General features: G+C 46.7%; 1 protein-coding gene across 5 annotated transcripts in view; it reads right to left on the minus strand.

Annotated features, from left to right (window-relative positions):
• LOC114846460 (ankyrin repeat and fibronectin type-III domain-containing protein 1) overlaps positions 1-15,389 on the minus strand; it is an 85,738-nt gene that overhangs the window by 59,842 nt on the left and 10,507 nt on the right. For 2 of the 5 annotated variants that reach the window (XM_029135421.3, XM_029135422.3), the window contains exons 3-4: positions 8,205-8,386; positions 5,043-5,299 (exon numbers count right to left, since the gene is read on the minus strand). In XM_029135421.3, coding sequence (XP_028991254.1) covers positions 5,043-5,299; positions 8,205-8,386 — 439 coding nt within the window. Of the gene's footprint in view, positions 1-5,042; positions 5,300-8,204; positions 8,387-13,723; positions 14,357-15,389 lie in introns of those variants that run through there. The other 3 variants (XM_029135419.3, XM_029135418.3, XM_029135420.3) reach the window with 3 other exon arrangements.

Consider the following 15,389-nt stretch of genomic DNA (forward strand, 5'->3'; position numbering starts at 1 on the left):
CTTCAGATGCACACGCGCTGGGCTGATGGAGGGTGAGAGACGGTTGAGTGGCGTTATGCTGCCACCGTGTGGCCAGCGTGAGAATGCACAGAGCTGACAGGAGGAACCGCAGCCTCCGTATTAAGTGACACAAATGAGTGACGGCTTTGGATGCAGCACCCAGTGTATAACGAAGACTCGGCTGACAGACTGTGGGCTGTGGTGCCCCAAGTATGAGAGCTGCTGCACTCAAACAGTGAATCAGTGCCCTCATTATTACTACAGTGCATCCTGGTTGCACCGCTACAGGTGCACATCTCTGCTTGGGGTAATTGGACCTCGTCCCTCTGATTCATACAGTACGATCGTTATTATCGCATGCACTGCGACCTCAGCAGACGCCTAATCGGCCAGAAGAGGAAACGCCTGTGCAGGTACAGACTCCTATGAGTAGGGATATAATATGTAACGCAGGTGTCATTTGCATAAGCCATGTGCATTACAGGAATAAAGACGTGCAACCTCACAGGGAACCTAAAGGTGTTTTATCAAAGGCAGGTTTTCATAGAAAAATGTGAATGTAGCAGAGTCCTGATACAAGGAGCAGGTGTGAGAGAAAGCAATGAATGGCGTTTTCTCCTTAGCTCCTTCTCACCAGACACAGCGCTATCAGCCCTGACAGAGCACATTGTTTTCAATCCGCTCCGCAGCTGCTTGATTTTTCGTATTGGCAATTTGGGATTTTAGCCGAGCTCTATTTGTACGTCGCATTAATTCCCTGCTGCAGTGGATAAGAATAAGCTTAATGCAAATGAGAAAAATACGCAGCACAATAGAGCTCATCTGTTGATCTTAAACAGCTGAGGCCAGATTAGTGAACTCCATCAGCCTCCCACAATGCGAGAAGTGGCTAAAATGACTGCCACTGTCGAATATAGAATAATGTAGAACGTATGGTCTTTATTTTCAAATTTAATTGCTTTGTGTGACATTAGTTGGGCCTGTTTCTGTATGTAACAGCAGGAAAACAGCAACTTTTCTTTCTCTTCTGCAACATCTCTAGAAAAACTGTCAAGAGGAAAGTATTGTGGATTTTAACTGTCACTTTTTGGGTAACGCTTCCATCAACATTTTAAAGTGAGCTGAGGCAATATCAAAAGATAATGTGGAAACACTGCAGAGTACGGAGGGATCAAAGGCACAGCTCCATCCGAACGTCGCCTTTCCTTGATTCTCTCTCATGGGACAAGCAGAATTCATCAATGTAATTAGGACTGATTAGCCAAGTGTCCACAGGACAATTTACCACTAAATGCACTAGTTTCTGTACATGTCATTATCTTTACGGAGGATGAGACAGATGCTACAAAGACTGAGTCACTTTCTACAACAGACAAAGAAAAACGACAAAGGAAGACAAATAAAGACATTAAGGATGAGATCAGAGCAAGGAAAACAGCTTGCAGGGGCCATCTATTAGCATGACTCCGAGTGGGCCACATCATCAGGCTAATTACCCCAGTAATTACTGCGTTAATGCTGCAAAGGCCTCCGGGCTGCTCTCGTATCCTGTTTCGATAGAGGCCGCTTGGAGGTAGGCAGCTAGAGGGAACAGAGGGGCTCTCGAACCCACCAATCGCAGCTGGCCTCTCCCACGATGAGTGTCAAAGTGTGTGTGTGACATTTCATGACGATGCTACTCCTGAACCCAGTGGGCGAAGGGGCTGGTCACACAGAACCACCCTGCTCTTATTCAACAGCATCACCAGTAAAAACGATGAAGGGCAGGAAAATAGGACATGAACAAAACCTATTCTGCTGTGTGTGTGTGTGTGTGTTTACTGCCCTCTAGTGGACGCAAACCCCAGCGCTCGGCTCAAACATACGTAACTTATTATCTACGCTATCAGCCTTACTTTCAAAGTCCAACCATTTGTTTCATTTACTTATCTAATGTCTGCTTAACACGGAAACAGACGTCAATAATCAATAAGGCTACATCAGATGGGGAATCAGCCAATAATAACAAATGGACGGACCTGAAACTGCTGCACACTGCGTCCAAAAAGAGGTTTAGTCTGTAGCACAAAACAGATGGGAAATAAACTGCTTAACTGCTCTAAAGCTCAGGGCCTGCTTCAAACTGCTTCTCTTTCTATCTGTCATTCCCAAGACATCTACAACAGACTGTACATCCTTGGATTTGAGGCATTTTGTGAGCAGGTGGTGAATCTGGATGTGCTCCAATAAACCAAACCTACAGACAATGCTCTTTTTCTGTATAGTGCAATACTGTAAACAGGCAAATTAACTCACAGTACAGACAAATGAAGCCCTAAGGAAGATACAGCGAAAGGGAGATATGTCTCCAAGAAAAGATGCTGTGCGTTCACAAGCGGTCCTCCTGCTGCCCGTCATGAGTGTGATGTGACTTTATGAATGATTATGTGTGAGCACGCTCTGCCGCCGCTGTCGGACGGCGCTAATGATTCCAAACAGAGGCGGCGCCCGACCGCGGGGAGCGGGGACGTGTCTCTTAACCCGAGCCACCAAAACCCCCAGACTTCTGACCCGACAAACTGGACGCCACGGAGCGCCCTGGCAGCGCCGTGAAAACAAGCCCCGTGGGTGCGGGCGCCGAGCCCTGTTTGCGGTCCGCTTCAGGCGGCTCGTGTGGCGACGCCCGTTGCTTTTCAGCGAATCGGGCGAATGTGACAAACATCTATTTGCGTTAATGCATTAATACGTCTCCTGAATATTGACTTCCTCTGTTTGATCTAATAAGGAAGTCTGAGTCATCTTGTAAACAGTGAATGTGTCAGACGAAGTGTTGCCAAGAAGCATGACCAAATCATTATGTAGTTACAGGCACTCAGTCAACAAAAATGATACGGCGTGTACTTTGATTATGATGATGAGGACTAATCTGCCCCTCAGCTCGCTGCTGATAACGCTGAGTGCATGTGCGTACTTCAAAACACAAAGAAAATATAAACGCTAATACAGCTTTCTAGAGGGCTTTCACTTAGTTACTCTTCTAATACACTTCTCCATAACTCAACATGTATGAGTTTGTCATCATTTTTACGGGCAACACACATATATAAGATATCTATGAGTAAGAGCTCACACAGGTAGAATCCAAAGCACTGTATTGGTGGATGTGGGAGCTGCAGAGCATCAGTCAGGCACTGGCAAGTATATATACAGTTCCCATCAGCTGGGTTAAGATAGAAGAAAGGTTAATAAAGTGCTTGAAGCTTCTTTTTAAGAGGCACTTAGGGAGTGACTGCTATTCTAACCTAAGATGGAAAGAAAAACATCCTTAATGCAGCCTAAACCACAGAGGCGTGACCTTGAGTCTAGGACGTGTAATAGTGGAGCTGGAACGTTGCTGTTCTGGTGGATGTTAACACCCGTCGTAATGCACAGCCTGGCAGCCTCACAGACACGGGGTCTCCTCCGCTCCCCTCCACCTCGGCCCACCTTCTGCTGCTTTTACTTTACTACGAAAAAGCCCCACAGCACTGGAGGCGCCGAGGGTGTAAGTGATGAGATGCTCTGAATTTATCCGCCGTGCGTCTGTAACAAACGCGCCAGCGCCGCTGCTCGGCTTCTTGTTGAGACAAAAGAGGAGAGCGAGAGACTGACTGGCTGAGACAGAGAGGGAGACACACAACCGCATAAATGATTTACATGTAAGACACAGCAACCACCCCTAAAGCACTACGAAAAAAGAAGCCATTGATCGACATAGTCCAAAAACTGACACTGACGCTCCCGGAGGAAATAGATGATATATTGAGCAGTGTTCACTGCCGCCTGTCTCTCTGATTAACCTTTACATGTTCGTGTTTGACTGACAGAATTTCAGTCCATGTGTAGCTGGCACAAAACAACAGCTGAAACACGCAGTACGCCGTGTGCCCGATCGTTCCCATTGCGTAAGAGGGAAAAGGCTCAGACGCGATGCTATGTTTTGGCATCGCACCACAGCGCTGCGGCCGTAATCCTGCAGGTTTAACGCCGCAGGTTACGCCACTTGCTATCAGGATTGTGAGACAACATCGCGTGAGCTCTCACCCCAAAACACAAGCGGCAGGTCATCATATCCATTGCTGTGGCCCTTTCACGTCCTGCTGCTCAGACGATGCGGTGATTTATTCAGAACTTCTGTTCTTTGGCTTTGAGGCTCCAATCGTTGTCCAAACTGCGCTAGTAGTCACTTCAAGCAACAGCATTTTAGACAGCCGTCATCTAAAATAGGACAGAAAACCCCTTTCCTCCAGCAGATGGCCTGTTCATACAGCACGCTGGTGTCCCGTTGCACCTGTGACACTGGAGAATCAATTACAAAGCTATAGCAGGTAATGAGGGCTCCAGTTACCTCATCCAGTGACAATACAGGGCTCGTTAATCTTTAATGCATCTTTAGGCCGAAACGTCCCCCCAATATTTCTAATTGAAAATAAATTCCCACACAAGTTAGAGCAGCAGAGAGCGACGAAGAAAACATGGAGAATGATGTCTGTCCGGGCAAGAAAGCGTTAGAAATAATGAATTCATAAAACTTTAGCCTGCAGCTTCAGGTTGCCGTCGTTCAGGCTCATCGTTTAATTCTGAGTTCTTTGAATTGAAATTAAAATCAGTAAAGCTAATTAAATAAATTTAACGAAACACAGATAATGGCCTTCACACGCACACTCGCACACACACACAGTACAACAACCAAACAACGCCCTCCGCAGCTAAATAAAAACAGCGCCACTTTATTATGGAGATTAAATATCATCCATGTTCAGTAACAGACTTGTCTTGGTATGAAATGTTCCCTCACAGTATCATGAACACAAGGAGCATCCCACACTCTAACTTTCAATGTGTGCATGGGCGTGTGTGAACACTTGTCAGGATTAATGTCTCGGGAACATGAAAGCTAAATATTCAACACGCAACTCAACCACACGCTCGAATTGTCAACTAACACAATGTCGAGCTCACAGCTGGAGATCATAATAAGCCCGATGTGGAATAAGAGGAGAAGAAAAGCATTTTACACTTACAAACTTCCTCTTCAGCTTGCCTTTGCTGCCGCGGCCCGACTTGGCCTCCGCCGCGCCCCCGGAGCCGCAGTCCGAGCCCATGTCCAGGTGGTCGTCCGCCGAGACGCTCTTACGCAGGTAGGCGGGTTTGGCGCGCACCTGGAAGAAGGGCGACTGGGAGCGGGGACGCGCCTCGGTGCACCCGCCGCCGCCGCCGCCGCCGCCGCGCTCAGACTCGTCCTCGCCCTCCATGTCATCCTCCAAACGCCACAGCTCTGCTGGAAGAGCAGAGGACAGTGAAGGACGGGTGGCACCGATCACGAGCACGGGAGAAAAGCCAAAAAGGAAGGAGAAGGGATGAACATGAGAGGAGATGCATCAAAGGCACACTGATTGTTCAGATAATTTGTTTCTACAAAGCAATTATAGCAAACTCACTCCACACATTGTGTTTTGTCCCCCACTGATTGCTTCCATGATGTATTTCCTGAATGCAATTACGCTTCCCTTTAAGGTGAGATACTTTACACCCAAACGTTTTTCTCGACAACTTGCTCGCGCACTGGCGCTGGGTGCAAATAACGGCTCATCTCGCACGAAGAGGAAGCGACGGGTTCGCAGCGACAGTGACGCCCCCCCCCCTCAGCTTTCAGCAAGCACACAGCGGCGATGGATGCGAGCCGCCGCCGCGCAGCTCGGCCGCACGAATCGCAGCCACATCTCATCACTCTGCGTTTGATGCCTGTCACACGTCCCGTCAGAGTCCTGCGCCTAACTAACAGCGCTCGTAAAACACTCGCTGCTCTTTCACTCACTCACGGGCTGAAAGGCCCGGGTGAGCTACAGCCGCGCTGTCCATCAAGGCGGAGGCCATTTGTCAAATCATTTACAGGAAAAGATCCAAGCTCTACTTGAAGACTGCAAATCTCTGAAATGGAAATGTGGATTTTTCTTTCATATTTATGTAGTGAAAACCTGAATAGACATAGTAACAGTGAAAGCCTGATGTCTACTGTAATTTCTATTTTGCAACATAAGCCGCTGCAGTGAATTAAAGTAGAAACCAGTTGAAACCACATTGCTCCTGTGCTCAGCTCCGCTACACGAAGCCATCGTTATGACATTACAATGAATTCTCCAAAATGCACTAATATAGTCGGAATAATTGAAATTTTCTGAAGGAAGAGTCTCAAAGCTCCAGAGTCTTTAGAAGGTAATATCGCTGCACCGGTGCTGCGGTTCCATGAGTCACAGGAAGTTCTGCAGCAGCTCTGCACATTAAGATAAGTGGGATGCTGTATATTTCTAGTAATGAAAAACTTATTAAAAAAATGTTACACTGTGTATCTTTAGCTTTTAAATTCTCTTTTTGGCAAAACGTCTCTGGCCAAAGCTAGTGGAACAGCGAGAGTTTTGGACACATGTCTGAGTTTCAGGTTCGGAGCTTATTAAAATCTTTAAACACTCCACTGAGCTTAATCAGGAAGGGTACTATTACCCAGCCACCAAGTCGGTGAATTTTATATTGAGCCTCGCAAATGCCGTGTACCGATATACTTCATTAAAAACCTCATCAGCCTTTTTACCTTTTGTTTAAGCTTCAGATCTTCTAAATGTGCAATTTTACAATATCAGTTCCACCGTCTGAGCAGCAGCCGAAATGTTTTGGCTCCAATAAACACTGAATTAGAATCACTGAGAGGCAACTCCCAAAGCCGCGCGTACCTGTCACTGACACGAATCCATGACTGGAGTGTAACTAATGTATTAAACAGCTAAACACAAAACAGCTGTCTCAGCACTACAGGAGGGATAAGGAGGCAGACACAGACAGGAGGGATTGTGGTCGATGACAGCGGTTGCTTGGCAACAAGGACCATGTGAGACGGAAGTCTATCTCAATGTGATATTTGCTACAGAGCAGCAGCAGGGGCACACACGCAAACGGAGAGTCAGACAGAGGCAGGTGAATGAAGGACACGAAATGGGAAGTGGGACTCGGTGAATTAGAGAGGATGACTCAACGCTCTGCTGCCAAATTAGCCTCACTGAGTTTACAACGCTCCTAGTGGGACGGTGGGAAGCAGAAACAGTTAATGAGGGATGGAAAAATTGGAAAAAGATTCTGATGTAATCTAGTGGGACTTGACTTAGCATCAAAAAGATCCATATTATTTTATTATGGTTATTTTTAAGTTTGCCTTTTCTCTTTTAGTGGAGTTATACCCACTTAAAAGCTCCACAGAGCTCCCAGTGTGGTTCCATTAGAGTCACAAAGGACGCCACCACATGTTGCTTGAGATTTGACCACTCCCCTCCTCCAGCAGCTGCACGCCGTCACTCAGCACTGTTCTCTAACCTGTGGCCCGCCCCGCTCCGACTGTACAGCTGTGACCTCTGATGTGATGCGACTGGTTGCTGGCTGTCAGTGGTGGAGCGTGGCCAAGCCTTGAACACAGTGTTGAAGGCTGGAGAGGTGACTTTACAAATGACCCACTTTGTGTTATTAAGTGTGACAGCTGCCACAGGCAGGATTGACTTTTGTGTAATTATCCACTGAGAAAATATGGTTCTATCAGAACATCCAGTAATTTTCACACACCAGACTGTTCTGCTAAATATTTTAACAAATATCTTTAATAATTCACGTTTTGTTTTATTACTGCAGGTGATCCTCTAGATCTGTATGAATCAAATACACTACTGTTAGGTTTCCTTTAACATAAAATCTTTAGCGCGGATAAATGTTTTCACCCTTATAAACATTTCATCCGTCCTTAAGATGAAAGGCATCTCTGTCAGCGGCTCAGAGCTCAGGGATTCTCCATGACAGCTTTTCCTCTCAGGTAAAGGAATAGTGCTTGATTTATATGCAAGAGAGAGAGGCAGCCGGCTAGCTGCTGCTCGCTATCCATCAGCTGAGGCAAATATCAAAGAAGAAAAGCATTTGTAGAGGGTTGAAAGGAAGGAGAAATACAGCATGTCTGATGCCCTTAGAAACACTTTAGTCGCCTTTACTCTGCGCTATTACCAACACGAGAGCTTAATAGGAAAGAGCTCACGAAGCAGACTTACAGTGTACTTACAGGAGAAGTGCAGCGCTTAAAACACACACGTTGATGTGGTCTTGATGAAGCCACATTCATCAAGCATTGGCAAACGGATGCACACAAGGGTTGTTACCTGCAGGGGGCAGAGTGCAGGCCTTTGGTGGGCTGGCGGCAGCGTTGGGGTTCTTCCTGCGGGGCGGACTCCCGCCGATGAGGTCGGAGGAGTGGACCCTGGACACGGTGGGCGACTGGGGGATGCTGGGTAGCGTGCGGGACTTGGCCAGAAGCGGTCTCTGCAGCTTCCTCTCCAGTGACCTGTTTGAACAGAACATTGCCTTTCTAATAATTATGATAATGGAAAATATTGTGAAAAATGTCTGTGTTTGAACATTGAGCCCATCGAATGTCCGCTGGTCTAAGCCATGCTTAATTATGTGAGTGATGATTAATATCTTGTTCCCATTTACACATAAATGTCATTTGGATGCAATTATAGCTTTTACAGTTCTGGCAGTTGGATAATGTCAGAATTGACTGGTTATGTGATCAATAAAACAATACCTGCACACACACACACACGCACGCACGCACGCACGCACGCACGCACGCACGCACACACACCCACACACACATATAAGGTTTACTGTTAATGAGCAACGAGAGAGCAGCTGCGGTGATCAATAATGAAATTGCTTCCACCTCAGCAGAATCAGGCTTAAGTGGATTTGAAACACAACCGATACAAACTGTTTACTTTACCGCACATGCGCCACCCTAGGGGGCCAATCAATAGAAGGATCGACCGAATGGCAGCGAATGCATAATCTGCAAATATCAGTGATGGAATGTGAAATAGTGTTAAATTCGCTTTATTGTATTTATTTTACCATTATAGCATCACCACAAACAAAGCACCACGCCTTGACTTAGTGAAGGGCTCATTTCTGCTCCTACACTTTACATTGACAATAGATCTAATAAATATTACATACAATCATCCCTGATATCTTTATGTCTCATGCATAATAGAACACAGCTAAGACCTGGAACAAAAACTCAACGTCCGTCAGCTACTGCCGAGACCCCCCCCCCTCCGCTCAAGAGCCAGGTCTGATCAGCCTGATGTGCTCAAAGTTGGTGAAAGGCGGCCGGCATTTCACCAGCACCAGAACCAGACAGCGGCGGGAGCGGGCCAGACAGGAGTGGGACGCGTCCGACCTCCAGACTCTTGCGTGACAAGTTTGGGAACGGAACACATGATCCCCCGGCTGAAAATCAGCTGAGGACATGTGAGCTGTGTCCTGACAGCCAAATATTACTTAGCGTGGGATTTATTTTAGACAATAAAAGTAATGGAGCGCTATGTAATTAGGAGATGGAGACAAATACATGAGATTAATTCATTTGAAAATAAATTTGACTTTAAGAGACATTTGATCAAAATGTAGCTCAAATGTTCCTGCACATTCATGACATTCACTGTAGGTGAACATACACGTATTTTAAGTCTGGCAAAACAAATAATGTGGAACTAAACATGCTAATTTGATCAAGTGTCAACATTTGCCATCCACACATTCAGCCTTTGATCTAAGCATGAAATCTTACCTAATCCATTCAATTCATTAAATCCTTTTGAATAGCAGATTATTAATTAATGAAAGAATCAGTTACTGCAGCATAATTCTGCTGAATATTCATCACGCAGACAATAGATGCCTTTCGGTAGCTTGCACCAGTTTGGGTAAGCTTTCATTTCATTAAACAGACAAGTGCTCTCGAGTACAAACTACAGACTGGATGTGTCTGTTCTGAGGTGGAATACTACAGCTCTCTCTAACTCCCGTGCATGTCTGGCTGAGGACGGATTCGCAGGCTCGGGGTTATTTATCACCAGAGAGCCATCAGGCGAACCAACAATAGGTTCTAGATTTAGCATATCTGCAGGCTTGCAAAGTGAAGTACTGACATCTGCCTGCTGTCAGCTAAAGTATTAAGCCTCGGTGGCGAACGAGTCTCCTGATGCAAGAGGTGGGAGTTGTGAGATGTGAATATCTGACCTGCAATCAGAGGATCCCCGATGTAATTCAGAGCAGGGGTGGTTTTATGATGAATAATACGTTTATGTTGGCAAACAGCAGACAAAGAGCTGATAACACAACACAATATGATGGTAATAGATACAGGCAGGCCCCTCACTCCACTGCAATCCGCTCTGACTTGCACAAATAAGCACTTGCCTGGAGCAAACACATGCGTACACACATTCACCGCACCGGGAGAAAAGCAAAATAACTCAGGGTCCACTAGTAGAAACAGCAAGCATACACACCGAGCCCCACACACAAACACAGTAGTTGGTTCACCACCAGAACATGATGATGACAATGATGACAACAGCAACAACGACAATGATGATGATGATGATGATGATGATGATGATGATGATGATGACGATGATAATGTACTGGGCTGAACAGTGGGCCCAGGCCAGTCTGACAATTTGGACCTCTCCCGTCTTGTAAACCTGTTGCTAAGCGACTCTGTCTACAAAAAAACAGGGTGAGGGGAGGGGAGAGGAGACAAGAGGGGAGAAGAGGACACGAGAGGGGAGGAGAAGAGAGGAGAGGAGACAAGAGGGGAGGAGAGGAGAGGGCAGCACCCATCTACACAAAAACAGTCTCTCGCTCGCCCTCACTTGCAATCAATTGCAATGAATTGTCTTTAGCCAATTCATTGTCTCTGGTACTGCAGAGAGGACTTCTTACAGAGCAGTTTGAGTGTTTGAGGAAAAAACTAAGGTGAAAGAAAAAAAAGTAGGTTATGAAGATGAATGACAACAAAGAAAAAAATGAAGGCAAGATACAGAAGGATGGTGGTGTGATGGCTGATGTGTGAAGATTCACTCCATAACAGGCCTGAGTGTTGGAGATATTATTGGTTCACTGACTTGGTGTGTTTTTTCCTCCAGCTCGCTCTCTTTCTCTCTCTCTCTCTCTCTCTCTCCCTTCAATATTGAATTCCAAAAACGTCTGGTTTTGCTGCTCCGGGGCTAAAACACACTTTCGCCTTCTACAAGAATGCAACACATGTAGCGCGTTTTGTATTGTTGACCTATTTTTTGCTAAAATTAGCCCGTGCGGCCCATTGACTGTTCCCCGCCTCTGCGATGAGGGGCTGCGGCGCTCGCTTCCACACCCCCGACACTGAAACCCATTTCCCAGCAGCTGAACTGAGCTGTGCGTGATGACTTTCAAGCTTCAACCTTTACACAAGCTGCCGCTGAACAGCACGGTTGGTGAGTGGAGCGACGGCAGCGAGCGCTCTCCATGGTACTGAGACAGACACGGCGTCGTACATCATGCTGCAAATACACACGATCCAACTATTAGTTTATGTAGTGATACATGTTCCATTTACTTCTGTAATGAACTAATGGTGCCAGTTGAATTGCTTCTTGTCCCATATTTATTAGGCAAATGCACTGCCGGGTACCGAGCCATTCATTAATTTACAATCATTTAGAGATAAGGTGCCTCCTACACTTGTTTTGGCTTTTCACTGGGTCATTTCTTGCCAGTGTCTCAGATTTCCTTCCCTTTCTTCTCTTTTCATTTCACTCGTCCTTTTGCGTAATAGCTCCCCTTCACTGTGCGTTTTTATCCACTGTCAGAAGATTAAACCTGGGCTGAACAGTCTGAGTAGAATTCCTTTGAGTAGCTTAAGTGACAAGTCGAAGTAAAGGCCAGACGTTGAGGACATTGACTGATTCATCCCTCTGTGAGAGAATGATAGACCTTAACCCACAAAATTGTTTGAAAATATAAAAACCGCTCATGACATATTTAACATTTCTGTAGCATTTGATGGAATTATGAGATGTTTACTGTTACTGAGATAACTAAAGGTTAACATGGACTCAGATTTGAATGAAAAGGTTACAAAAATCTCCCAATGAATGACAGAAATGACAGAAGTCACTGATGCAATCGCTGCATTTTTATTTCTTGTGTGTCTGGGTCTACTTTACTTTGTTGCACTTTTTTTCTGCTTCCAATCAATAAGAGCTCAGCTGTGCCTGTCCAGCATCCAGACCAGGTCGTCCCAAACCCTTTTAGCGCCGCTGCGGTGTTTGTCATAACGCAGAGAGAACGCGAGGGGAGGTTACGGAGGGGAAAAGGGAGCCATCGTGAGACACAAGGCAATAAAATCTCAAAGTCGGAAAGAGGGGAGGGAAGGCGATGGAGGGGTGTGGGAAGGTGATGGCTTGCGAAAAAGAGACTGCGAGAGTGCGAGAGACGCAAACGAAAACTGTAGGAATGATAGAGATGCTAGATTTGCAATGAGAGTGGCTTTCATTGTACCAGATGTCCACCCACGCTAACACTTCTGCTGTGAGTGACTGAGACGAGGTCTGATGAGCAAATGATTTCATTACGTCTAGAGCAGCGGTGGTGATTCATTATCATTTACATTTTTACTTTCAGTCTGGACTTGTGGACTTAAGCAAGGGTAAGTAAGGACAGTCGCAGGAGAAACCAAAGCAGAGGACGTTACATTTGCAGCATTACACCATACTTTGGTGTAAACAGAATGTAACCACCTTAGAAGCAAACAGTTGATCTAAATCTTTGATCATTTAATAAACAGTACAATTATGAGTGTTAATGCTTTTATCCAAAACAACACTGTAACATATGTACAGTATGTATACAGACAATGGACGTGGAAGCTCTGCTCCATTCGATCTCCTGAGACAGTTGGAATAGCTGTAAATACACTTTAAGAACCACAAACCTCCTCAGTCTCACCTTCCCTGAACTGTAACCTCATCCATAAACCCGAGACGTAAATGCATGAATCTGAATGAAGCTGTGAAAACCTGCCAAAACGCGCACACCCACACAAACAAACACACACAGTCTGAGATGCACATGACAGTGCGTAAACAGATTTGTGAAAACGCACTCCTGCTCGATGGTTCAAAATCTCCCTTCACCAATTTGCCCTTGAGCAGAAAAACCCCCAGCTAAATCCTCCCCTGGGGTCGCTCGGTAAAAAGTTGTACCCGAGAAGCTGCAGCTCTGAATGTGTGAGACGGAGCGGGAACTACTCTCAGACTCAGGAAAGCAGGTTCTCCTTCCTCCGTCTGCGTCCTCACTGTGCAGCAACAACTGTGTCTTCCACAGATTCAGCTGATCGTCAGTGGAGGAATCCATAGTAGCGGCAGCCTGACAGCAAAGCTCCACTGCATCGCCTCACTTATGTAAGAACTAATGGCTGCTCACACACGCATACATGCTCACACCACCACACATGTGCAAAACACCCATTCCAATGGAACATATTTATTGAGTAACTATTATTATTGTTACATTATTCGAAACTGTGACACCGAGTGTGATGCACAATGAGGGATGAAATCATGATCTTCAAGGAGCTCCACGTGAAGACGTTCAATACACAGGAGGACGTGTTTACAGCTGCAGAGACAGGCTTGTAGCCTGGCACACACACACACACACACACACACACACACACACACACACACACACACACACACACACACACACACACACACACACACACACACACACACACACACACACACACACACACACACACACACACACACACACACACACAGGTTACCTGGCCTCTGCCACGGTGCAGCAGTAGCTGCCGCTGCGCCGCGAACTCCTGCCCACACGCAGCTCCTCTCGAGACTTACGCCGATTAAAGTAGTCTGTGAGTTTCCCAAAACTCGCCATCGCTACGCGTCGGCCGCCACCTTCCTGCACTGGTCTGTCTGTCTGTCTGTCTGTCTGTCTGTCCCCCTTTGAGCCGTCAAAAGACGTGTCCACTTCTGTCCTGCAAAGCGCCTTTCGCACGCACGCCTCCTGACCGGGCGTCCGTCCTCCTCGGCTTCCACCTGGCGTCAGCCGCGGGTCCGAGCGCCCCCGCGCTCCCTCATCCTCTGGCGTGCGGCGCCCGGTGTGCAGGAGAGCGAGCCGGACCCTCGCTCAGTCCGTCTCTGCCTCCCCCCGTCCTCGCTCGGTCGTGCGCTACGACGCGCCGAGCACACGGACGCTCTCAAAATAGTAACATGTGTAACTGCCCGCCAATCGACGCGAGAGCAGGAGCAGGAGCAGGGCCCCCCCCCCAACAAACAAGAAGCGAGAAGAGAGAGGGAGAGGAAATGAGAAGGAGACGGAGGAGGGAGATGACGGCTCAGTGTCGGTCTTCCAGTGTGCTGGAGAAAACAGAGCTAGTGGGAGAATATGAGCTGCTATGATGCTTGTAACTAAGCCCACCCCCTCTTTCTCGCTCAGCGTCTCTTTTTAGCGCGTAGTGTCTTGTGTCATTTGCACTCTCTCTCTCTCTCTCTCCCTCCCTCTCTCCAGCGTTGTGTGATGTTCTCCGTCTCTCACACACACACACACACACACACACACACACGCACACACACGCGCACACACGCGCACACACGCGCACACACGCGCACACACGCGCACACACGCGCACACACACACACACGCACACACGCGCACACACGCACGCGCACACACACACACGCACACACACACACCACTTGTTGTTTTTCTGTGTGCTTCTATATACTAGAGAACCTCTCTCTTCAACTCTAATTTGATCAATAATGAAAAACAGGCAGAGAGCTTGGACTGCACTTTAAGAAAAAGGGGGGGGGTGAACTGGAGGAAAGAGGCCGCAAGGACACATGCAAGGAGACAGGAGGAAGTAAACAAGGAAGGATGGACAGCAGGCATAAAGGGCACTCATTAGTGAGGGAGTATGTATATATACTGTATGTGCGTCTCCTCCCACACATACTGTACAGGCGTTCCTGTTTCTATCCACTGTTGCATTCTCACTAGGTTTATTTTATCCAATTCAAAATAGGTGCGAGTCCTCTTCTCTCTTTCCACTGTCAAAATCTCTCGGCTGCATCCCACAGTTCCTCCTCCACCCCCTCTGGGTTTCAGATTATCCTCCCTTTTCCATCCCCTTCCACATGCCTTCCATTTCTGTATTTCTTGACTCTTTCTTCCCATCTCCTCTCCTTCTACGCCGACAGCTGAAGGCAAGGCACTAAATAATTTGAAACTGGCATACAGAACATGTGGACATGAAGAGTTAAGAGTAAAATATAAATAAAGTGAAAATGATCCCATCTAAAATGTTTACCTGGTTAAAAGTGTTTCAGCTTCCTGGTCCAGGACCTTCCAGAATCTGACCTTCTGCTTAAATCACACTTAGTAAAACAACCTGTGTGTGCACAGTATTTTCATTGTCTTGC

The sequence above is a fragment of the Betta splendens genome, chromosome 19, assembly GCF_900634795.4.
Source record: "Betta splendens chromosome 19, fBetSpl5.4, whole genome shotgun sequence".
NCBI lineage: Eukaryota > Metazoa > Chordata > Actinopteri > Anabantiformes > Osphronemidae > Betta > Betta splendens.